The following is a 25,555-nucleotide window of genomic DNA, read 5'->3' on the forward strand; positions in this document are numbered from 1 at the left end:
CATCATCCAAACCACATCCTCTGCTCTGCACACAACCTTCTCCTACTGTCCTCTAGAATCACCTCCTCCCATTCACATATACAAGATTTATCACGTGCTTCACCCCTCCTCTGGAACTTACTTCCCAAACACCAAAGTAAAGATTCCACAGGTGCCTGCTTATAACGGGTATACAGATTTATTATTGCTTCACTAAATGTAAAACCCATCCTCCTTATTAATAGTAGGCAACAGAAGTGGTTAATGAAGACAGCCAACGGTCCTATCGCAGCCGGCTGTGTCGCACTCACAACCACTACACATACCCACCACAGTATTGTCCAATGTCATCATGAACCACTTTTATTGCCAACTTTTAATAAGGAGGTTGGTGTTGCCTTTCGTATACGTGTTGAAAGTAAACACCTGTGAAACGTGAGTGGCCAGCGCAGTAGAGAGGGCCCGATCAGACTCCGCTATTTCCACCTGAACCCGATGGGAAAGCCACTAATGTGCCTGCGCTGGATCGGGGTAGATAAATATTGCAGGCACTACTGTCTGCTGTGATTTCAAGGAAGGCGGCACTGGATCCCTGAAGCTTAGGATGGGGGAAACTCATTAGGATCCGGAGGCTGCCTTCTTCCAAGGTAAGTATCCACCAAGGGCGCTTTTTTTTCTTTTTTCCGCTACAGGTCCTCCTTAAGACATCCCACCTTCACACTTTCTGAATATAACCCACTGACACAACAACCTCAAATGTAAACTTTATATATTATATGAGAAATAGATTAAATATGATTGTTACTCAGTGAGGCTGAAGGAAACTCCTTCTGGAGGCATTTAGGTTGTTTCATTATTTCAAGAACTCTTCTTGAGAGGGTAGAAAATGTTATCTTTATAACAATATTGTGGGTGAGAATTTTGCTCTAGTCACAGATGTTTCCTCCCACCTCTGTCCTGACATTCTTGATGTTCTGATTCTCCAGGTGTTCTAATGAAAAGGGCTATTTCTCCGTGTCTGAGAAGTGCTCTGACTTCTGTCAAGATGACCTCGCAGATGATGACATCATGCTTCTGGACAATGGCAGGGAGGTGAGTGCTGGGGTTCTGCATGGGCGGGTAAAAAGAGAGAGATGCCTGTGCTTGCCAAAGCTCTGAATGTGGGGGGAGGTACAAAGAGACATTCTGATGCCTGCTGGTGTTCTGCATGGGCGGGTAAAATACATTCCTATGAGCGCTGCATGTGCAGGTTCAAAAAGACACACATGTACCTCCTAAGTTTTGCATGTGTGGGCACAAGGAAAGACATGCCTGTGCCTGCCGGAGCTGTGTGTGGGCGGGTACAATGTGAGACATGCCTCTGCCTGCTGGAGCTGTGCATGGGCGGGTACAATGTGAGACACGCCTCTGCCTGCTGGAGCTCTGCATGGGCGGGTACAATGTGAGACACACCCCTGCCTGCTGGAGCTCTGAATGGGCGGGTACAAAGAGCTGTGATGTAACCAGTTTGTCCTTGTTTTCAGGTATATATGTGGGTGGGGACGCAGACCAGCCAAGTGGAGATTAAGCTGAGCTTGAAGGCGTGTCAGGTGAGTGTGACTCCAGCCTATGAGGATAATATTTGGTTTTTGCTGTGACATTCCTTTATAACAGAACAGACTGAAGTTTATTCTCCTGTATTGGAACATGAATAGGCCATCTATGGCTATACAGCTGATGCAGAAGAGCATGAAGCCAGCTCAGTCTAATAACCTGAGTATTATCTGTGCATTCAATCTTGTTATTGATTATCCTATTCCTCACCCTTCCCACCTGACAGCTGCCTGACCAGACTTTAGCAAGGGGCTGGGATGAGGTGTGGCCCATGTGGGAGGGCATTTGTCAGGTCCTCAGTTGTGGCAGCAGCTGGTCTATCACATAACACTGTGACCTTTGCTGTAATAGCTATTGGTAGAGGAGATGTGGTACTGGGAAATCAAACCCATGCACTATCGCTCATTACTTCCTGTTGTGACCCCGCCTCCTGCAGTCCTTATAGTGGAAGACAGTGGAATGGGAGATGAGTAGTGTAGTTATAGCTCTGCACAGGCAAGGGATGGTCAGTGTAGTGTTAGCACTGGAGGGGTGGTTGGTGGATGCAGTCTAGTTATTGCCCGGGGAGAATGAAAGGAAGGGAGGGTATGGGAGAGATAGAGATAAGGATGGGGGGGGAGAGCGAGAGAGAAAATCAAGAGGGAGAGAAGTTATGGTTCTCCACAGGGAAGGGGATAATCAGTCCAGTACACTGGAGGGGTGATTAGTTAGTGCTGGGGGAGGGGAGAGACGAGAAGGAGAGAATAAGGGGGGTGCATGTGAGAGAGATGAGCAGTGTAGTTATGGCTCAGCGCAGGGAAGGGATGAGCAGTGCAGTATTAGCACTGGAGGGTGGGGTGTATGCAGTGTAGTTATTGCCTGGGGAAAGGTGTGTCTGTCCAGAACTTGGCCATATTCTTCAGCCTGGGAAAGGGGGAGGCTGGATGTATGTGTGGAGTTGTCTTTGTGAGCAGAATTTAGCCATTTTCTTGAGCCTCTTTGTTTTTGTTTCCCCTGCAGGTTTACATTCAGCACATGAGAGCGAAAGACACGGAGCACCCGCGTAAGCTGCGCCTGGTGCGGAAGGGAAACGAGCCCCACGCCTTCACCCGCTGCTTTCACGCCTGGGGTGCCTTCCGCAAGCCGCCAGCCTAGGCTGCTCTCCTCTCCAGGCCGGGAGCTACGCTTGCACAGCCCATACTTCTATTTCATGTTTTACTATGGACTCATTTCTTACTTGGGAACCAGATCCAGCCTTAATGACTGCAGCGCCCTCACAGGGTCTTCTACAGTGTTATGGGGGAGGGGCTATGTGTTAGAGAGGAGGAGTCACTTGTTGGGGAGGGGTTATTAGAGAGGAGGAGTTGTGTTCAGTGGGTTATGGGGGTTACATACACTAAGCTGTCCTTCCTAAGTCTGAGCGCTTGGCAGCTGGTGGGGTGAATAGAGATGGGAGAGCTCAGATCTTTATGCACTCCAATATGGCAGGAGGTGGGACTGGTGAGCTGCTTGTGTGTTCTCTGTATTTCTGCAGCGGGAATACTAGAGGGCGCTGTGATTTTTGTTCTACTACAAACAAGGGAACGTCTCTTTCGTGAGCAACTCTCTCCTTCTCCAAGCCACAATCACTCTGGAGGGGTAAAACTTCTAGGCACAGCTATTTCATGCTTCTTCCCCTCAGGCTGCTGCTAGTTCTGTGGCCGGGTGTAGTGCTGGAATGTCTCACCCACTGTTGTCCCTTCAGTTGGGAGACTGGGTATATCAGCGGCATACTTCAGTTCCTCTGGCCTGGTTTAGACACTCCCCCCCCCCTCTTATATGCTTGTAGAGCTGAACACTGATGATGTCACAGCATAACTCCTCCCCCACTGCAGTATGAAAAGTCCAGATGGCCATTGACCTGCTAATGATCCCTCTTGCATGCAAACTGTATGCTGAAACCAGGTACTTCCTGTCAGCCTGCACTGATTGTGCTCTAAACTGCATACAATTTGTATGAAAGGTGGGAAAAATTAGCATGTGTTCTTGAAGCTGTGCAATCAAGATTTCCCATTTTAGAGACAGATGGCGACTTTTACAGAGACTGATGAACGGTGCTTTACCGAGTAAGTTGGCGCTATCGCATCTTTTTAAACTATTTATGTGGTTTTCAAGTTATCTTCCCGTTTGGGGTTTATTTAATACAATGAAGGCAGAATTGTTCTCAGCAGAGGGAGTCACATTATTTATAGCCACTAGGGGGTGATGTCACACCTACAGATTTCACTGTACGTTTACTGTTTAGTGCAGGTTTATTAATGAAAGCTAGCAGCTGATTGGTTGCTGGGGACAAATTCATGAAAGGTGGAGTGGGAATGGGTATTCTCTAAACCACCAGTGCAGGTAGGTTGTCATAGACATGCTTCCCTGTAACTTGATTGGATAAACAGTCACTTGCATTATGGGAAGTTAAAGGAGAACTGTAGTGAGAAGTATATGGAGGCTGCCATATTTATTTACATTTAGGCAATACCAGTTGCCTGGCTGTCCTGCTGATCCTCTGCCCCTAATACTTTCAGCCATAGCCCCTGAACAAGCATGCAGCAGATCAGGTGTTTCTGACAAATGTCAGATCTGACAAGACTAGCTGCATGCTTGTTTCTGGTGTGATTCAAACATGTCTTCAGCCAAATAGACCAGCAGGGCTGCCAGGGAACTGGCATTGTGTAAAAGGAAATAAATATGGCAGCCTCCATATGCCCCTCACTACAGTTCTCCTTTAATTCTGGTTGGGCTTTGGTCTTCCTGAAACACCCATAATACATAGGAGAGCAGTATTGCTGCTGCCTTCCCTGCAGGTATTTGCTGTATAATTTCTTGTAACCATCCTCCATTATCTGCTGTTATGTTTGCAGCCAGCAAAGTAAAGATAACTATACACCCAGCTTGCTACCCAATGCAATTAATAATCAATCCCTTTTTTTTTTATTAAAGTGAACCAGAGACGAAGCACCCTTGTGTATTTTACCATAGAAATCAGTGGGAACATTAGAGAAAACATTTACCCTGCTCTCTGTTCCATCCTCACTGCTAAAAGTGTCTGTTATCTAGCTGAGATAAGAATCCCGGACTGAGCATTGAGTCTGGCTTTGCTATAATGACTCAGCTATAATGATTCCTGAGCAAAGCCAGCAGGGGGCAGGCTTGGACTTGAAGACAGCAAAGAACACAGTCTCAGCTATAATTATTCTGTAGCAAAGCCAGACCGACTGCTTAGTCGGGATTCTTATCTTAGAGGTGATAACAGGCAAATTAAACAGAGAACAATGTAACAAAGAGCAGATTAGGTGTTTACTGTCATGTTCCCACTGATTTATAAGGTAAAATACATGAGGTGGCTTCATCTCTGGTTCTCTTTAAGTAGGGATTGATTGAAATTGTTGACATGTTCTGCAATAGATTGCAAGCCGCTTTAATCAGTAATTAAATCTGACAGGAATCGAATGGAAAAATCAATGTGTGTGTATGGCCTACTTAAGTAAAAATGTTAACAGCCTAGTAAGTTTACATACTGTCTTAAATCATTTATGATTGATTTGCAGTGTGTATAACTAGCAACATCTGGCCAGTGGTCAGGCAGGGAGTGTCCTGCAGCCAGTGCTACATGAGCAGATTTGAATTTTTCAGCTGTTATTTCAACATGACAGTTAATCTTACCTCAAAGGCAATGTCTGTATGGGTAAGGGAGCAAAGCTGCTCATCACGACATTGAACGGTTACACTGCTGGTTTAATAAGGGAAAAAAAAGTAACTAGATTATTGCTTTCCATTCCATGCAAAGCTGTCCCTTTCAGAGATCAATCCCTCCAGTGACACTATATGAAATCTGTTATTTATAATTGGTCCCTGAGAAAAGAGCTTCACTCTGGCCCCCCCCCCCCCAACTGGACTCATTTCCACAGGGGGAGGAGACTTAAGCCCCACCCCCAGGAGGTAGTGAATATTTACTGTATGAGCTTTATATTTTAATAAATTTGCACTTCACTTTCAGTTCTTGTGGTCTCCATTTCTTCAACTGTTCTTTAATCACTGCTTGCATTTTAAAATTTGCTGAGAAATAAATAGTCACTCCAGCTAAAATGCACACTTCTTTCACTATCCACATATACTCATCAGGTGTCAGTGATTCCATGCTGTTGTCTATGCCCCCTCCAGGAAGCTGCCTACACACCAGGATGTGCTCACATTTTAGGCTAAATTTGGTTTTGATATCAATGAATGTCCAAGCTATACAAGTGAATGAAAAAGTGCATGTAAACCTTTAGCCACATTTAAATCCATTAGCCACTTAAAGACCACAGTGGTAACCCCCCCCCCCAAAAAAAAAAACCTGAGGTGTGTTTAAAGAATGTTATCTGCATACAGAGGTTGGATCTGCCTATACAGCCCAGCCTCTGTTGCTATCCCAAACCCCACTAAGGTCCCCCTGCACTCTGCAATCCCTCATAAATAACAGCCATGCTGTGAGGCTGTGTTTACATCTGTAGTGTCAGTCTCAGCTGCTCCCCTGCCTTCTGCATAGCTCTGGTCCCTGCCCCCGTCCCTTCCCTCCAATCAGCAGGGAGGGAAGGGATGCAGGCGGGGACTGGAGTTCTGCAGGAGGCGGGGAGAGCAGCAGACTGACACTATAGAGATAAACACAGCCAGCTCTGACAAGCTGTTTGTGAGCAGCTTGGCTGTGATTTATGAGGGATTGCAGAGTGCAGGGGGGGGGGGGGTTGGGATAGCAACAGAGGCTGGGCTGTATAGGCAGATCCAGCCTCTGTATGCAGATAATATTCTTCAAACCCACCTCGGGTTCTCTTTAAAGACCAGGCACATTTTAGCTAAAATGGCCACTGCAGCTTTAAGGCACAGCTGCAGGGCCGCACAACACAGAACATGAGTGATTTTCCTCCCACCTACAGAGCTCTCCGTTTGGTGGGGTCTGATAGCCCCCCAGCTTTTTTTTTTATATGTATATATTTTTTTTAACCCTTTCCTCTGCCTCCCCCAGCCAGCCTATCACAGCGATCACTCTCTTGTCCCCCAGGGGGACAGCAGCGTCACATGGCTGATCGCAGCGCTACACTGTGTAAATAGACGGCAATGATGCCATCTAACAGTCTCGCTCGGAGACTGAAGAGGGGGCGGAGTTCCAACCCCCCCAAGCTTGAGATGTGTGTGATCGAATGCAAATTAGAGCCCCCAGGACTTGACCCCAATTGGCGTTAGGCAGTCCTGGGGCTGCCACCACGCCCATTGCCATAGAGCGGTTGTGAGGTAGTTAAAGGACTTAAGGCAAGATTCTAATAACGAAATCCCCATACAGAGGCTGGGTCTGCCTATAGAGCCCAACCTCTGTTGCTATTGCCCCCCCCCCCCCCCCCCAAGCCTCCCTGTGCTCTTCAAGATCCTATAAATCACAGCCCTGCTGTGCTGGCTGTGTCTACCTCCTCCTGTAAGTCTCGGCGCTCCCCCCGCCTCCTGCATCGCTCCAGTCCCCACCCACATTTCTTCCCTCCAATCAGCAGGAAGGGCCGTGGGCAGGGACCAGAGCGGTGCAGGAGCGGCGAGTCTGGCATTACAGAGGTAAACACAGCCTGCTCTGACACACTGCCAGCAGCGTGGCTGTAATTTATGGGGTCTCGTAGAGAGCAAGGGGGCTTAGGGGGAATCTGAATAGCAACAGAGGCTGGGCTCTATGGGCAGACCCAGCCTCTGTATGGGGATTGGGTTGTTAGAACCCCACCTGGGGTTCTCTTTAAAGAGGCCCTGTAGCGACACAGTAAAATGTAACTTATTCATGATACTTACATGTGTTAACATACCACAACACACCCGCTGCACTGTAAACATCGCACAGGTGATGCGGTGCAGAAAGCAGCTGTCAGGGCTCGTTTCCACTATTGCATTGCGAAATCACTGCAAATTCGCATGGATGGCGATGTATGCGAATTTAACCATGGCAATGCCGGTGTGCTTTTCCATTGATTTCCATGCGAATTCGCATGAAAATTCGCATACCAAAACAGCATGCGAATTTCCTATTAAAGGGGAACTTCAGCCTAAACAAACATACAGTCATCAAGTTACATTAGTTATGTTAATTAGAATAGATAGATAATATAATCTCTTACCCACCCTGTTTTAAAAGAACAGGTGCATTTTTGTGATTCATGGGGCAGCCATCTTTTTGGTTGAAAGGAGGTGACAAGGAGCAGGAGACACAGTTCCAACTGTCCTGTGTCCTGATTACCTCTCCCAACTGCACACGCTAGGCTTCAAATGTCAAATTCAAAATGTAAAAAAAATAAATAAAAAAAAATTGCACCAAAACAGCAGAACAAGAACAACATCAGAAATCCCATCATGCTTTGCACAGCATCAGGGGAAAAAAGCCCAGGCAGTTTTCTTCCGTGCAGCTAAAAATGAGGATTGTATAAGAGAAACAAAGTTCTGATGCTGTGAAACTGTTAAAGAAACACCAGGCCTTTTCAGTTCTGCTGAGTCTAATTTTTAGTCCGGAGGTTCACTTTAAATACATTAGTGGCAATCCACATGCATTCACTCGCAGGCGAATTCTGCGGCTCTTTTGTGCGTTTTTTCTGAAAAAAAAAACTGAACCTCAACAACGCTACAGTGGAAACAGGCCCATCCACTTGCATTACATGTGCGAATCCGCATGCGGATTTGCGATAGTGGAAACGGGCCCTTTGACCACCGTAAGGATCATGTTCACAGTGATATGACAATAGTGAAGCCAGAAAAAGCAGCAGGATAACCAGGCCATCAGCATTCACTCCTTAGTATGTAATGTCATTCAGTCACAACATAAGAGGTTGATCTGCCAACCCTTATTGCTTCCAAGGCTGCAGAGTGCCTGGCGATATGTTACATATCTGGTGGACTTGTCCGCGGCTTACCCAATTCTGGTGTCAAATATATACATTACTTTCATCCCTATTCCACCAATCAATTGCTAAAGACCCTTGGCAAGCTTTACTGCATGAGAGAATAAAACCCTTGACCTCTGCACAAAACAAACTAGCTTCCATAATATTTTCGGCAGCCACCATGACAATAGCACGGAACTGGAAGAAGCCTTCTGTCACTATTAGCGAAGTAAAATCAAGAATAAACTCAATGATAAACGCCTCACTAGCATTCTTAAGGACACCCAAAAGAAATTTGAAAAATCTGGGACCCCTGGATTCACCTGGAGCATCCAAACCTGGAGTTGGCTTCCATTTTAAGACTGTAAGGTGGACCCCCCCCACCCTTGACCCCTCTCTCTCTTTCTTACTCTACTCTTTCTTTTGCTCCCTCCTTTTCCTTCTCTCCCTCTCTCTTCTTCTCTCTGATTTTTCCTTTCAACTTCTCCCTGATGTTGACTACGGTGATAACCTCCCTTGTCCCGCCTGCCCATCGCTGGACAGCAGGCGTCCAGGGAGATATTTATAACCTGTTCTAGCCCTATATGGGCCCCTCCCTGCCCTATCCCCAAACTCTCCATTAGCAAGCCCCAGATAGCTGGACCTAGTCCTCTGTGGGCTCATAGAAACTCTTTTTTTCTGACAGTAGCAATTTCATTCTCAGTTGCTCTAATGTTCGCTAAAATCACACTACTGGTTATCACTCCTGCCCCCTCCCAACTAAGCTTAGACACCAATGGAAAATATCTGCATATGTTGTCCCTAATGTTCGCTCTTTGTTGTTAATATCTTTATGTACTATTGGTTTTGTTAAAACTTTAAAAATTATTCAATAAAAACTTTGAAAAACACAACATAAGAGGTTGAATGTCCCAGGTAGTGATGTCATGGAGAAGCATGTGATCACTTTGGTCAAGTGATAGATATGCAAGTCTCTGATTAGTGATGGTCATGTCTAGGATAAGTCATGGAGAAGCATGTGATCAGTGTGGTCAGGTGCTAGATATGCAAGTCTCTGATTAGTGATGGTTGTGTCTAGGTGAAGTCATGGAGAAGCATGTGATCAGTGTGGTCAGGTGATAGATATGCAAGTCTCTGATTAGTGATGGTCATGTCTAGGAGAAGTCATGGAGAAGCATGTGATCAGTCTGGTCAGGTGATAGATATGTAAGTCTCTGATTAGTGACGGTCATGTCTAGGAGAAGTCATGGAGAAGCATGTGATCACTTTGGTCAAGTGATAGATATGCAAGTCTCTGATTAGTGATGGTCATGTCTAGGATAAGTCATGGAGAAGCATGTGATCAGTGTGGTCAGGTGCTAGATATGCAAGTCTCTGATTAGTGATGGTTGTGTCTAGGTGAAGTCATGGAGAAGCATGTGATCAGTGTGGTCAGGTGATAGATATGCAAGTCTCTGATTAGTGATGGTTGTGTCTAGGTGAAGTCATGGAGAAGCATGTGATCAGTGTGGTCAGGTGATGGATATGCAAGTCTCTGATTAGTGATTGCCGTGTCTAGGAGAAGTCATGGAGAAGCATGTGATCAGTCTGGTCAGGTGATGGATATGCAAGTCTCTGATTGGTGATGGCCGTGTCTAGGAGAAATCATGGAGAAGCATGTGATCAGTACTGATCAGGTGATAGATATGTAAGTCTCTGATTAGTGATGGTTGTGTCTAGGAGAAGTCATGGAGAAGCATGTGGTCAGGTGAAAGATATGCAAGTCTCTGATTTGTTGATCATGTGCTAAAGCTGGATGTGATTACAGTAAATCAGAGCAGCAAACAAATCTCATGATGCTTCACCACCACTAGTCCTGGGGATTTAAACCAGCAAGCTCCTATGTAAGAGTCACAATGGAAGGAAGAACCAGGACACCACCTGGATGAGTTGCAAACTTCACTTTATATCAAAGCAATCTCGACGCTTTGGTCATCAAGGCCAGGGTTCCTCAGCTCAGTCCTCAAACTCCCCCAACTACTGTCCACGTTCCGCAGAAAACCACAAACATTCACAGGTGAAGTAATAAGTGTCTCAGCAGAGCGCATTACCCTGTGCAGATTGCCACAAAACATGCCCTGCTGGTGGTACTGAGGACTGAGCTGAGATACCCTGGCCAAGACCATCATCAAAGAAAGGGGACTTTATTATCTTGTCAGCTGAAACATCACAATTGCTGTAACTGTGATGCAAACTTAACATTAGTTTAATTCATCCGGGAAGAGTCTGATACTTTATCGCACCTCCATAATCACTCACTTAGGCCTTGTTCACATAGGTGTTTTTGTAAAAATTTTAAGAGCAGTCGATTTTCAAAATCACCCCGAAAGCACCTGCGCAATGATTCTCTAAGAGAGTTCATATCTGAGCGGTTCGTTTGCAATCTGCTTAGAAAAGCGGCCCTTGGGCCATTTGAGGCGATTTGCTTCAATAGAAGATATAGGAAAATGCAAACCGCTCACAAAATCGCTTTGGCAAGCAATTGCATAAAAAAAAACAAAAACACACACATTGTATTTGATTCTGGATCAAAAGACAGAAGCGCTCGCTTATAAAAAACACCCACAAAAGAGCGAACGCGCAGAAAACGCTTAAAAAAAAAAAGGTGGGAGATAAAAACACAGTGGACAGACACGGGAGCTGAACGCAATGTGAGCAAGGCCTTAGGTCAGTACCAGCATACTTGTGCAATGGGCATATTCTTGTCTTCATTCAGGACAGGTGTGCTTTAAAGGACTCACGAGGCCAATAATAGAGAAAAAAAAAATTTAAAAAGTTAGCTACCTGCGTCAGCTTGTAAGGCACGGAGGACACCGTCCGCGCCGTTCCCCGCCACCTAATAGCCCCCCGAACGGTCCCCAACCGCGCGGTCCGGGTCGGGCTCTCCAGACTGTACAAAGATGGTGCGCAGCTCTAAGGCCAACCCCCCCCCCCAATACACGCAACAGGCTGTTTCCTGTAGCATGATTGGGGGGGGGGGGTTGGCCTTAGAGCTGCGCACCATCTTTGTACAGTCTGGAGAGCCCGACCCGGACCGCGCGGTCGGGGACCGTTCAGGGGGCTATTGAGCGGCGGGGACCCGGCGGAACGACACGGAGGGCGCGGACGGCGTCCTCCGTGCCTAACAAGCTGACGCAGGTAGCTAACTTTTTTTAATTTTTTTCTCTATTATTGACCTCATAAGTCCTTTAACCACCCTGGCGTTCTATTAAGATCGCCAGGGCGGCTGCATGAGGGTTTTTTTTAAATAAAAAAAAAAAACTATTTCATGCAGCCAACTGAAAGTTGGCTGCATGAAAGCCCACTAGATGGCGCTCCGGAGGCGTTCTTCTGATCGCCTCCGGCGGCCAAAAGTAACACGGAAGGCCGCAATGAGCAGCCTTCCGTGTTTGGCTTCTCCTGTCGCCATGGCGACGAGCGGAGTGACGTCATGGACGTCAGCCGACGTCCTGACGTCAGCCGCCTCCGATCCAGCCCTTAGCGCTGGCCGGAACTATTTGTTCCGGCTGCGCAGGGCTCAGGCAGCTGGGGGGACCCTCTTTCGCCGCTGCTCGCGGCGGATCGCCGCAGAGCGGCGGCGATCGGGCAGCACACGCGGCTGGCAGTGCCGGCTGCGTGCGCTGCTCTTTATTTGACCAAAATCGGCCCAGCAGGGCCTGAGCAGCACCCTCTGGCGGTAGTGGACGAGCTGAGCTCGTCCATACCGCTAAGGTGGTTAAAGGCCACCTGAAGTGAAAGTGATTTGAAGGCTGCCATATTTATTTCCTGTTAAGCAATACCAGTTGCCTGACAGCTGCTGATCCTCTGCCACTAATGCTTTCAGCCATAGCCCCTGAACAAGCATGCAGATCAGGTGGTGATCTCCCCAGAATTTTTCCTCCAATCAGGTGACATGAAAAAAAAAAAAAGTAGCTGGGTGGGGTGTGAGGGGGGAATGCAGGGTCAGTGCAATGCTGCTCACAGCATAGGAGAATGAGGCGGCAAGCCTCTGACAGCAGGGTGCTCACCAAAAGGAGAACACTGAGGTGTTTGACATTATTGTCAGATCTGACAAGATTAGCTTCATGCTAGTTTCTGGTATGATTCAGACACTACTGCAGCCAAATAGATCAGCAGAGCTGCCAGGAAACTGGTATTTAACAGGAAATAAATATAGCAGCCGCCATATACTGCTTACTTCAGTTGTACTTTAAAGAGGAGCAGTCAGCCATACTAACACTTGCTCTACTTACATAACATATCCACACTGTCTACATTTAGATTTTAGTGCTTTTTCTATAGTAAAAAAAAAATATCCTTAGTATTCTCCATTTCAACTGTGTCCATCTTGAAGCCAATCCTGATGTCATTTCCTCCCTTACTCCCCTCTGCCTGATTGTGTATGCATTGCCCGCCCTCCACTATAGAAAGTGCACTGTCTCAGCATGAGAAATATTGGCCAATCAGAGATGAATAGAGGTGTGGGAGGGGAAACCAGGAAAGAAAGAGGCTTCAGCCAATCAGGCTGCATTTGTTAAGTCTGAGAGGAAGTAGAGAAGAAAAAAAAGACAACCCAGCATGCCCTGCAACTTCCTTTGTGTGAACCAAATTTTGTGTGCAACAAACAATCAGGTAAACTGGGGAACAATAAACAAGAAAAGTAATAGTGATGTGTAGCTTTTGGATTGCCTGGTTAGCATCCTTATTACTTGTTTACCAGACAAAAAAAGAATTTTTTTTTTATGCCCAACAGTTACACTTTAAGGAGAGTTGGGAAATAGGAGCGAGTTGATGGAGAGAAGATTGCTGCAGGTCAGGTGGTCAGACCTGTTCAGTTCTTAGCCGTTATTCCCTCTACACCAGTCCACATCCCTTTCACAATTATTCAGCTGGTGTCCAGTCACAGAATCCCAAACAAAGGCCACTTGACCAGGAGGAGGAAGAGTTGGTTCTCTCCTTTATTGCAGAATCCTGCATATCTAGCAGTACAGACAAGACATGGCAGCATGTTTCAGGCCTACAGCATCCGTCAAATGCCCAACACAAGCATTACATAGGCTGCAGGCCCGAGACCTTCAGCAATAAAGCAGCAAATACACTCCTCCTCCAAACGGCCAAGCGGTTTCCATGGACTGGGGGTTGGCAGATCCCTCCTTTAGGGCGCACTCCCAGGTACCATCTAAATATCACACGCAAATGCTTTCCACGCAGCCACATATAGTTACAACACAAATACGTAAAGAAACAAGCAATATCTTTATTTTTTTAATAAAACACTTTTATATCTAAACAAAAAATGCTAAACAAAAAAAATGAAATAAGATTACAAACTAAACTGAAAAAAAAAAAAAAAAATTAAAATCCATGTAAACTGGATCATTCAAAGATCATCTTGTCCAAGACAAACCATAGGGTTAACTAAAGGCTCTTTCAGCTCCGGGCCGGACCCGCTGCAGTTCACAGACCTCCCAGATTGGGGGCAGGCAGTCCATCACGTGCCAGGCAGGTGGTCCGTCACCTACGCCTGGCTGGGGGCTTATCACATGCCGAGCTGGTGGTCCGTCACCTACGCCTGGCTGGAGGTCTATCACATGCCGAGCTGGTGGTCCGCACCCCAAGAGCCCAGCCTCTCTTCTCGCCTTACCTACCCATTAATATAAACTGTAGTAGATTTACAGAAAAGCGGTACCAAAAATAGCCTTAGAAATGGAAGGCGAGGCGTATAAAAATAGATCTAGTCAGGCAATGGTCATAAAAGAAACATTTCTGTTGAACCCCTGAAACACTGCAGAGGTCAGAAACTCACAGTTGTGCACAATGCGCAGTCCGCGGCTTCTCAGGCCGTAAATTCACATTCACGCTCGGCTTCGCGGCTGGAATTTGGCGAGACTTTGGTCGCTGATGCGGGGGAGGGAATGTTCAGCAGGCGCCCTTCGCATGCGGTCATAAAACAAGCAGGTTATTGCTGGGCAAGAGGTCTTCAGTCTATTACTTCAGATGCGGAATAGAGTTACTTGTGCAAGAGAGTCAGTCTGTGCTACAAAAACAGCCAATCGCAGAGCAGCAATTATGTGCTGAAAAAGAAGAAAAGTGAGTGAAAGCATTCCTCGTTCCAGCAGGCAGGGGGCGCCTCTAGAGGCAGAAGGGAGGGGGCGGAGCACAACACTACAGAATAAAGACGGGACAGGGGGCATAGCACTCCATGGAACAGAGGTGGGTCAGTGGCAGCAGGCAGGAGGAGTGGCACCGCATAGAACAGAGGCAGGTCAGTGGCAACAGGAAAGGGGGCGTGGCAAAACTCCATAGAACAGAGGCAGATCAGTGGCAACAGTGAAGGTGTGGCACACCATAGAACAAAAGTGGTCAGTGGCAGCAGGCAGGGGGCGCCTCTAGAGGCAGAAGGGAGGGGGCGGAGCACAATGCTACAGAATAAAGGTGGGACAGGGGGCATAGCACTCCATGGAACAGAGGTGGGTCAGTGGCAGCAGGAGTGGCACGCCATAGACTAGAGGCAGGTCAGTGGCAGCAGGAAGGGGGCGTGGCAAAACTCCATAGAACAGGCAGATCAGTGGCAGCAGGGAGGAGGTGCGACACTACAGGACAGAGGCGGGTCAGTGACAGCAGGAAGGGGGCGTGGCAAAACTCCATAGAACAGAGGCAGATCAGAGGCAGCAGTGAGAGGGTATGGCACACCATAGAACAGAAGTGGTTGTGGTCAGTGGCAGCAGGAAGGGGGCGTGTCCACTCCACAGAACAGAGGCGGATCCGTGGCAGCAAGGAGGGGTTAATCTCAAACAGCCTCTAAAATACTGATGCAACATCCAGTGAAATGTTATATTGTTAAATCTTCCTCTCACCGGTGCCAAAAGGTGTCTACTTAATGCAAAGAACTATATATACACATTTCAGACGAGACTGCTCCACAGTTTTGGGTCTGGCTGTGTTGTGGTGACTCCATATTTTGTACGTAGCGATTCACAAATGCGCAACTGAGCAAGGCGGACGTCGGACAAGCTCAATCCTCTTCCAACATTGTGAAGATGGGCGTGTCCCTCTGGAATCAGCGGTAAGCCAAGGCCTGTAGAAGTGGGAGAGGTCAGAGGAGGATCTGATTGGCTCAGAGGTGGTGATAAAATCTGCCGTGTGGAGAAAGTGTTGCCGGAACTGGGAGAAGCAACAGCGGCCGCGTGATCTGTTGCCTCACATCCTTCAATGACATAATGCGCTTCAAAGTTTAATGGCATCGCTCAGAGCCAGTTGGTAGACGGTGCGTAAACTAGGACAGCAAAGGCTCCACTACAACCAGACCTAGAGAAGGAGAAAGAAAAGAAAATGGCTCATAAAAACGGGTAACGTCATCCCTGCAATCCAGCAAAAACACTTCCACTTCTGACCATGAAGGGCTAGCCCATTTGTGTGGGTGAAGCAGTGCATGCTGGATCCAACAGTCTTCTGATCAAGTAGTGTATGGCCTACCAAACCATCACTGGGTCATGTATGTGGACCAACGCGGCTCAAACTACAGTGTAGCCATGTAGGTTGTCTGGTTCCCCCACAAGATCCAGGTCTGAGACTCTTCAGCCCACCCACGAGAGCCTAGATATTTGGTACAACAGTGTAATATCATATGCTGGATTTAAAGCGGAACTGTAAATTCCCTAAAAACCCATGGTTTCACTTACCTGGGGCTCCCCAAGCCCCCAGCAGCCGCCCAGTCCCGCACAATCCTCCGTTCTCCTGCCCCCAGCAGCCGCCCAGTCCCGCACAATCCTCCGTTCTCCTGCCCCCAGCAGCCGCCCAGTCCCGCACAATCCTCCGTTCTCCTGCCCCCAGCAGCCGCCCAGTCCCGCACAATCCTCCGTTCTCCTGCCCCCAGCAGCCGCCCAGTCCCGCACAATCCTCCGTTCTCCTGCCCCCAGCAGCCGCCCAGTCCCGCACAATCCTCCGTTCTCCTGCCCCCAGCAGCCGACCAGTCCCGCACAATCCTCCGTTCTCCTGCCCCCAGCAGCCGTCCAGTCCCGCACAATCCTCCGTTCTCCTGCCCCCAGCAGCCGTCCAGTCCCGCACAATCCTCCGTTCTCCTGCCCCCAGCAGCCGACCAGTCCCGCACAATCCTCCGGTCTCCTGCCCCCAGCAGCCGTCCAGTCCCACACAATCCTCCGTTCTCCTGCCCCCAGCTGCCGTCCAGTCCCACACAATCCTCCGTTCTCCTGCCCCCAGCTGCCGTCCAGTCCCACACAATCCTCCGTTCTCCTGCCCCCAGCAGCCGTCCAGTCCCACACAATCCTCCGTTCTCCTGCCCCCAGCAGCCGTCCAGTCCCGCACAATCCTCCGTTCTCCTGCCCCCAGCAGCCGTCCAGTCCCGCACAATCCTCCGTTCTCCTGCCCCCAGCAGCCGCCCAGTCCCGCACAATCCTCCGTTCTCCTGCCCCCAGCAGCCGCCCAGTCCCGCACAATCCTCCGTTCTCCTGCCCCCAGCAGCCGCCCAGTCCCGCACAATCCTCCGTTCTCCTGCCCCCAGCAGCCGCCCAGTCCCGCACAATCCTCCGTTCTCCTGCCCCCAGCAGCCGTCCAGTCCCGCACAATCCTCCGTTCTCCTGCCCCCAGCAGCCGTCCAGTCCCGCACAATCCTCCGTTCTCCTGCCCCCAGCAGCCGCCCAGTCCCGCACAATCCTCCGTTCTCCTGCCCCCAGCAGCCGTCCAGTCCCGCACAATCCTCCGTTCTCCTGCCCCCTGCAGCCATCCTGTCCCGCACAATCCTCCACGATCTTCAGTTTTCCCGCCGTGGTGCAGCTTCGTTACCGCCAACTTACGGCAACTGCGCCTGTGCGGCCTGGGCTACGAGTAGCTTTGTTCGCGTTCCCAGGACTCTATTGCGGGTTGGAACAAGAAGAAAGCTTTGCGTAGCCCAGGCATCGCGCAGGCGGCGTAAGTCGACAGTAACGAAGCTGCACCACAGCGGGAAAACGTAAGATCATGGAAGACCGGCCCTGGACAGGACGGCTGCTGGGGGCTTAGGGAAGCCCCAGGTAAGTGAAACCACATGTTTTTAGGGAATTTACAGTTCTGCCGTACCATTCTGTACTGTTACCTTGACAAAGGGGACCCTGAGGGGCCCCGAAACGATTCGTTGGTTTTTGGAATGGTGTGTCACGTAATCGAATAAATTGGATTTGGTATCTAAGAGTGTGCGAGCCCATTGGATTTTTGCTTTGGACTTTGATACGGCTCAGCACCTCGATTGTGGTGTGCGATCCCCCACATTCTGTGCACTGCTTTAAGAGGGATCTAGTGTTTTGTCCTTTGCTGGACTTAAAATTGAGATGTACCATGTATAGCCACGGTGGGGCTCAACAGCAGGGGTCTTGTGGGGTTCTCTCCAAACCTATATTTAAAAAAAAAAAAAAAAGTCTAGGGCAGATAAAGGAGAAGAATTGAAGAAATCTTAATGAAATCAGGTGGACGATTTGGTAAAATCAACCAGTACAGGGCTAGCATTGTAGGAGCACTTAAAGTAGAATTATGCTCTAGCACAACATACAAATCCCGTTTCCTATATAGCTACTGCTATCTGCCTTCGTCCCCCCCCCCCAGGTTGCAACCACTACAGGAAGCAGTCATTAAAAGGAAGTTTCTGTGGGCAAGCTACACTGATAGTAGGCAGCACACCATCTTAGTCTCTCTCAGGTAAGGGAATGATGGAAATTTTTAAAAGGATGCCAAATAATAATACAGTAGAAACCCTTTATAGTAAACTCTAAGGAACCAGGCAAAGTGGTTTACTGTATCAGAAGTTTTCTACATCAGAATTGGTCGTACATTGTATATTCGTACAGATGCATTTGCTGGGACCTGAGTTTTCTATATCCAGAGGTTTGCTATATCAGAGTTTACTGCATTAATCCAATCATATCCCAAATAACTCTTGCTTCCATGTTCTGCCCAAAATGTCTGTGGGCTGAGCATTGGCCCCACCCACTGCCCTTCTCACAATAATGTAGGGAAAACATTAGTTACGGTTATAGATTCCTGGTCAGCTTTAGTTGTTAAAGCGGATCCGAGATGAAAAACTAAACTATAACAAGATGGTTAGATGGTTTACACAGCAAATCTAGCTGCAAACAGCTTCAACAGTATATGATTATTTATTCCTGTGATACAATGAGGGCAGCCATGTTTGTAAACATTACACAGAGGCAGGCTTATTTGTATTTTGAGGCATCAGCCTAATCCCCCCCACTTCCTCCTCCCCTCTGCCTCTGAAATCAATGGCTAGTAACACCTCCCCCTCCTCCTGCCCAGGCTGAGCTCCCATGAGCCCTTCCTACTGCCAAGGCTCTCTGAAAACCTGTGGGCGTGGCTTATTTAGTTTATAGGGAATTAGAGTATTAAAACAAAAACAAAAAAGTATTTGGCTTGAAGAATGCCCTCTAATCAATAGGAAAGGAACACAATTATGCAATGTGTAAAAGTTCACCTCGGATCCACTTTAAACTAAAAAGTGTTTGCCCTGCACGGCTGGGGTTTGGAACGGGGAATGGGGGGGGGAATCCAGTCTCCAGACCTGCAAGACTGTTTCCAGAACGCCGAGGAGTCCAGTCGGGTGTCTCACCTCATTTGATCAGAATCTCTGGCAGCCGAGGCTCCTCCGCAGAATTCTTCATATTCTTCTCAGACTCTTCAGTGACTCTGGAGAGAAGCAAATAGAACATACATTATATACATGAACACGTATGCCCATGGATAACAAATACACCTCCATTCTGACTGACTGGCAGCCATACACAGAGCAGACTTCTCATAGACATTACCACCACTAATCAGAGACTTACATATCTACCACCTGACCAGACTGATCACATGCTTCTCCATGACTTCTCCTAGACATGACCATCACTAATCAGAGACTTACATATCCATCACCTGACCAGACTGATCACATGCTTCTCCATGACTTCTCCTAGACATGACCATCACTAATCAGAGACTTACATATCTATCACCTGACCACACTGATCACATGCTTCTCCATGACTTCTCCTAGACACGACCATCACTAATCAGAGACTTACATATCTATCACCTGACCAGACTGATCACATGCTTCTCCATGACTTCTAGACATGACCATCACTAATCAGAGACTTACATATCTATCACCTGACCAGACTGATCACATGCTTCTCCATGACTTCTCCTAGACACGGCCATCACTAATCAGAGACTTACATATCTATCACCTGACCAGACTGATCACATGCTTCTCCATGACTTCTCCTAGACACGACCATCACTAATCAGAGACTTACATATCTATCACCTGACCACACTGATCACATGCTTCTCCACGACTTCTCCTAGACCTGGCCACCACTAATCAGAGACTTACATATCTATCACCTGACCACACGCTTCTCCACGACTTCTCTTAGACCTGGCCACCACTAATCAGAGACTTACATATCTATCACCTGACCACACTGATCACATGCTTCTCCATGACTTCTCCTAGACCTGGCCACCACTAATCAGAGACTTACATATCTATCACCTGACCAAACTGATCACATGCTTCATGACTTCTAGACACTACGATCACCACCTTTAACTGTTCACAAGTTAACAACAAAGGGGTGAGTAGTACTTAAAAAAGGACCCTAAGCAGACAAAGAGGAGATACTCACCGTACAAGTAGGCGCCTCTGTTCCCGGGCTGGCCGCTATAAATTCCATTGTAACCAGAGACTGACAAGGTCGCGCTGTGCCCCAGAAATGGAAGCCTGTGGGTCCTCTACACATGTGCAGGCTTCCTGGCCTCTACCCCCTCCACCTAAATATGATGCGGGGAAGAAGCCAGGAGGCCTGCACATGCGCAGAGAGGACCCGCAGGCTTCCATTTCTGGGGCACAGCGAGACTTTGTCAGTTGCTGGTTACAATGGAATTTATAGCGACCAGCCCGGGAACAGAGGTGCCTACTTAAGGGTACGGCGAGTGTCTGCTCTTTACTAAATAGCCGTGGGTATGCTTATTATAAGCATAACCACAGGGTCTCCTCAGGGGAATGTCCAAGATAACATTAAAAAAAATAAAAAAAAAAAATCTACTTACCTGGGGCTTCCTCCAGCCCCTGGCAGCCATCCTGTACCCTCGTCGCAGCTCCGATTCCAGGCGATGGACCGGGGCGTCCCCTCAGATGCAGATGCCGACCTCGCCAAGTCTGCAACTACTGCGCCTGCACAAGAGCCGCTTGCAGTCGCACCGTCATCTGGAGTGTACTGCACCGGCGCAGTAGTTCTGTGCCTGCACGGTACACTCCAGAAGACGCTCCTGCGACCACGAAAACCACTCGTGCAGTAGATGCAGACCTGGCGAGGAAGGGACCCACGGTCCATAGGCTGGAGGTGGAGCTGCAGCGAGGGCACAGGACGTCTGCCAGGGGCTTAAGGAAGCCCCGGGTTAGTAGATTCCCTTTAAGTACTATACACCCCTTCAGTGATCACTTCTTAACCTGTAAACCAGTCTAGTCAAAGATCTACTTGACACCCAAGTATAGCACGACAAGCAAGTGAATGAGATTTCTGGTCATTACAAATAATGATTGGAATGTACATGAAAGCTGCCCCTCCGTAATGGGTGTGTCCATGCAGAGGACGGCCTACCCCAGCATATCCCGGACTTCCTCCGCTGTGATGTCCCCAGTGGTGTCCAGCGTGGTATCCGTACTGTTCAGAGGAGAGTCCAGCGGGGAGGGGGAGAAGGCAGCTGTGTGCTCACACGGGGGTCCTACAACACAGGATACACTCAGATTTACATTCAACCACTTTATATACAAAAATATGCTGAGCAGAACTGCTGAATTATTGCAAATGCCTTCTGTTTTAAGCAAGCAACTGTGGTTTCCCAAGATGCATCACTGCTGAATATGCAAATCATTTCTTTATACCCCTGAAGCAAGTCCCACATCCAGAACTGCTACATGTTACAGAGCCACATCTATCCCACATGCAGACAGCCCGTTTCAGACTTGACAGTGTTCATCAGTGCATGGCAGGAATTGATATGTCTCTATGGGGTAGGGGCTTTGGCCAGTACTACAGAATATCCAGACAGCTCAGGGTGACCCAGAACCACCAGGAAAGTATAAAAGGCTAAAAGAGACCAAAGAACCCTCCTACTAAAAGCAACATAGAGGCCACGTTCATAGTGGGGCAGTGTAACAGGCGCTTTGTATCACAGCTTACCGCACTGCAATACGACACCTATGCCACGGTCACAGTGCGGCAGGTGCATTGCAGTATAAAGGGGCTGTGGTATTACGCACTCGCTAACAGGAGCAGTAACGCATATTTTTATTTGACTGCATGCCTCACTTTACAACAACATGGCCGTAACGTACGGTGCGACTTTTGTTCCGCTGCATTCCTGTTACACAGAGAACACAACCTCCCACTGTAAACTGGGACACAACATCCCACTGTAAACTGGGACACAACATCCCACTGTAAACTGGGACACCGCAAAGCGGCTCAATCATCTCAGGGAGGAACGCTGCTACTTGTAAGTAGGTTTATTTTACTTTACTATTCTGCCTCAGGATTTCTTCAAGGTTTCTCCATTTTATCAAAAACAAAGTTGAGTGACGTTTAGGGCGCATCCCCTGTGAGGTGTATATCAGCGACGGCATGATCTGCTCCTCACCTTCAGTCACAAGATGGCTGCCGTCACACTCTCGGGGGATGTGGGTACCGTTGGCTTGGTTGGTTTTGGCGAGAGCGTCCTTATTACTGGAGGATGATAATAGAGCAGATGGTCAGTCACCGGATTGTACAGATCACACAGCAGATCTCTATACCATGTACAGGGAAATCTATACCTGATGTACGCCGGATCGTGCGGCCGGTCGAACTCCACCAGGCACACCGGCTCTGTGATGTTCTTGGCACTGAGAGAAAACCGTTCAAATTCCGAGGGGGAGATCAGGTAAAACCCTGCAGGGAAAGTGAGCAGGAAGTGTGAGAAAGTCTTCTGAAGGCACTGGCTCCGCCCCCTCAGTGTGCCTTTGCTCTGGATCGCAGCTTGCAGCCTTACCTTGCCCATACTTGGTGAAGACGCACGATGCAATGCCGCTGATGTCCTCCTTGCGGATGCAGTCGTAGCGCACCTGCGGCCGCAGCCCGGGAACGCTGAACACGTGGATGTCCCCCAGGTTGGTGAGACACGCCAGGCAGTTCTCAGAGTAATCATCAGAGGCGGTGCTGGCGAAGTTGAGGAGCGCCACCTTCCGTACCCGGCAACCCTCGTGGGCCGTCAGCTTGAACTTTGTCTTGGCGCTCACCTTGGGCAATGTGAAAACCTGGCGAGACAAGAGAAGAAGAATTACTCCTCTGACACCCACCTGTATATTCAGAGCTAATGGAAAGAAAGTGACAGGTGCTCCCAAACAGTCCAATAACATCAAAACTGTACAATACCATCAATTCCATACAGAGGCGGAGCATGGACTATCCAGGCATTGTGCTAATACAGATGGAGCGCAATGTGCTGTGAATTCTTTACACATATCTGTTATTAGTACAGTCACATGACCACAGTTCTGTTCTCATTTGAAATGATGCAGCCTAGGAGGAGGCACTGTGTGTGCAGACAGAAGGCCTGCCTGGTATCTGCTTCAGCCTGGGAATGGGGCGGGGTTATCAGACCACTATGTACTGTCAACACAAGCCTTGGTGAAACTGCCAAGATCCAGCTCATGAGTATCTACCCGCTGACCTCCCTCAGCTCCCATCATGCTTTGCAATGCAACAGCCAGCATGATCCCACTGTAGTTACTTCGCCACCTGTTACATACAGAAGTCTGGAGGCTGAGGGGAAATCCTTAGGAAACGTGCTTCTCTCACCAACGTTAAAGCAAACCTGAAATGAGGGATATGGAGGCTGCCATATTTCTGATTAAACAATACCAGTTGCTGGCATCCTGCTGATATTCTTTGGCTGCAGTAGTGTCTGAATCACACACCTAAAACAAGCATGCAGCTAATCCAGTCACTTCAGTCAGAGCACCTGATTAACATGCTTGTTCAGGGGCTATGGCTAGAAGTATTAGAGGCAGAGGATCAGCAGGACTGCCAGGCAATGTGCATGGTTTTAAACGTTCCCTTAAAGTACAGTAAAAAAAGGGCGGGGACTCCTCTTCTGAGTTGTGACAACAGCGGCCAATGGCGTGGTGTGGGGGGAGAGCTGGATCTGCACATTTTGCAGGGAGTAGGTGGATAATTGTATACATAGCGCTGAACACTCCACCATCCAAGCCCAGATACACGGGAGAGGCAGATTCCAGTCATTCCAAGAAACAGAGTCCACTTCTCTAATCTGTAAACACTTCCCCAGTCTGGCCAAACCTGGGTGTGTGAAGACGTCAGCCCTGCAGAGTGCAGATCGCCTGCATAGTGCCGGAAACCTGCATAGGGTGCAAGAAAAAGGGCACGGTCTCTTCTCTCACACCTGAGGAAGGCCCCCTAGGAGGCGATACATGGCGGATTCTGGGTTGAGTGGGCTGTGAATAGCTGGTAGTCGGGTGAAATAGCCTATTAGCTTGATCGTATGAATGTTAGTGAGTTGGCTGTAATGTACAGATAGGCACACCACCTATAGATTGCTTTGTTTAGTGGAAGGTTTTTAATAAGCATTTATTAAAATGCTTATCACCACCTATGCTTAAAGGTGGCCACACATACAATACAATTGTCTATAGTTTTCTTTATTTTCAGGACTATGAACATTGTAGATTCATATCTGTTCAATTTAAGAATTGCAATCTTTAGAAAAATTAAACATTTGAAGCATTCTGGATCGATAAAAAAAACTGACTAAAAAAATCTGATTTCTCATTTTTTCAAATACAAAAAAACCAGATTTTTTTTCGCAAGAGCCGATCATATTTATCGAATTGCCATGAAATCAGATTATTTTATTGTATCGTGTGTGGCCCCACCTTAAGTCTCAGACATCCATCATAGCTTGTGGACCTCAGCAGAGCGTGATGTCACCACAGCCCCTTTCCTACAGCTATACAGAGGTGTGAGGTCACTACAGCAGGTATACGGAGATGTGATGTCACTACAGCAGGTATACAGAGGTGTGATGTCACCACTTTCAGCAGCTGTGCTCCATTTTTCCAGTAGTAAACAAGAATTCCCCCCCCCCCCCCCCCCCCCCCACGCTGCATCTGGCATTTCTACAGCACCTCCCTGTCAGGGTAAGGAGATTTATTGACCACTTCTCTGTACACCTAAATCCCTCACATATACTGCATTTTAAAGAATCAATTTGTCTCCTTACAGTTCCTTTAATGCCTCCAGTGGTAAGACGCCACAGGGCAATCCCACCTCTGGCAGATCCTTACCTTGAACTGCTCCTCTGAAGCAATGAGCACAGAGTGCGTCCCCTGCATGTCTGGTGCCTTGGCCAGGTCACGTGACACCTCAAGGGGTTCTGGGAGAGGGTTGCCTCGGCCATCCAGGACAGCTATGGAGACAACAGGGGCGCGGTGCATGAGCTGGATCTCCTTCCCCAGGACGGCCTCCGCAGAGCGCTCGGAGTACTTCTCTCGCGATGGGACCTCCAGGGCATAGGCGAACACAGAGCCAGAGTTTGTACCAGCCCACATGGTGGGTCCATGATGTACGGCTGCAGGAAGGGGAGGAAGAGAGGTCAGAGGAGGCTGCACAAAGCACTGCACAATACAGCTACACTCATTTCCATTTCTGTCCCTGTTCAGAGGCAACATATAAAAAGAGGATCTGAAATCAAGAAGGTAGCGCTGGGATTCTCCTCAAATTTAAAACTTTAATTGATGCTCAACAAATGTACATATACAATATATTGTATATAATCAATAACGTAACATATTACTACAAATATCTCTGCGTAGTGTGATTAATCTCGATTCATTTTGGATGAATAGCCACATACACAATACAATCAGGCATGCACAGGCCATCTGGTGTGCACCTATAAAATCTACGATCAAAAAGATATTGGTTGTAGTATCAAAAAGGTATGTATATATATAA

General features: G+C 48.1%; 2 protein-coding genes across 3 annotated transcripts in view; one reads left to right on the forward strand and one right to left on the reverse strand.

The window, feature by feature from the left end:
• FLII (FLII actin remodeling protein) overlaps positions 1-5,580 on the forward strand; it is a 107,614-nt gene extending 102,034 nt beyond the window's left edge. Inside the window, exons 28-30 of the mRNA XM_068243531.1 lie at positions 966-1,071; positions 1,503-1,568; positions 2,572-5,580. Coding sequence (XP_068099632.1) covers positions 966-1,071; positions 1,503-1,568; positions 2,572-2,706 — 307 coding nt within the window. The 3' untranslated portion in view covers positions 2,707-5,580. The remainder of the gene's footprint in view (positions 1-965; positions 1,072-1,502; positions 1,569-2,571) is intronic.
• An 8,140-nt stretch (positions 5,581-13,720) lies between these two features.
• LLGL1 (LLGL scribble cell polarity complex component 1) overlaps positions 13,721-25,555 on the reverse strand; it is a 153,249-nt gene continuing 141,414 nt past the window's right edge. For both annotated transcript variants that reach the window (XM_068243534.1, XM_068243533.1), the window contains exons 17-23: positions 24,886-25,169; positions 22,572-22,836; positions 22,357-22,471; positions 22,182-22,267; positions 21,143-21,266; positions 19,096-19,172; positions 13,721-15,791 (exon numbers count right to left, since the gene is read on the reverse strand). In XM_068243534.1, coding sequence (XP_068099635.1) covers positions 19,097-19,172; positions 21,143-21,266; positions 22,182-22,267; positions 22,357-22,471; positions 22,572-22,836; positions 24,886-25,169 — 950 coding nt within the window. In that variant the 3' untranslated portion in view covers positions 13,721-15,791; position 19,096. The remainder of the gene's footprint in view (positions 15,792-19,095; positions 19,173-21,142; positions 21,267-22,181; positions 22,268-22,356; positions 22,472-22,571; positions 22,837-24,885; positions 25,170-25,555) is intronic.

This window comes from Hyperolius riggenbachi, chromosome 7 (assembly GCF_040937935.1).
Source record: "Hyperolius riggenbachi isolate aHypRig1 chromosome 7, aHypRig1.pri, whole genome shotgun sequence".
In the NCBI taxonomy this organism is placed as follows: domain Eukaryota; kingdom Metazoa; phylum Chordata; class Amphibia; order Anura; family Hyperoliidae; genus Hyperolius; species Hyperolius riggenbachi.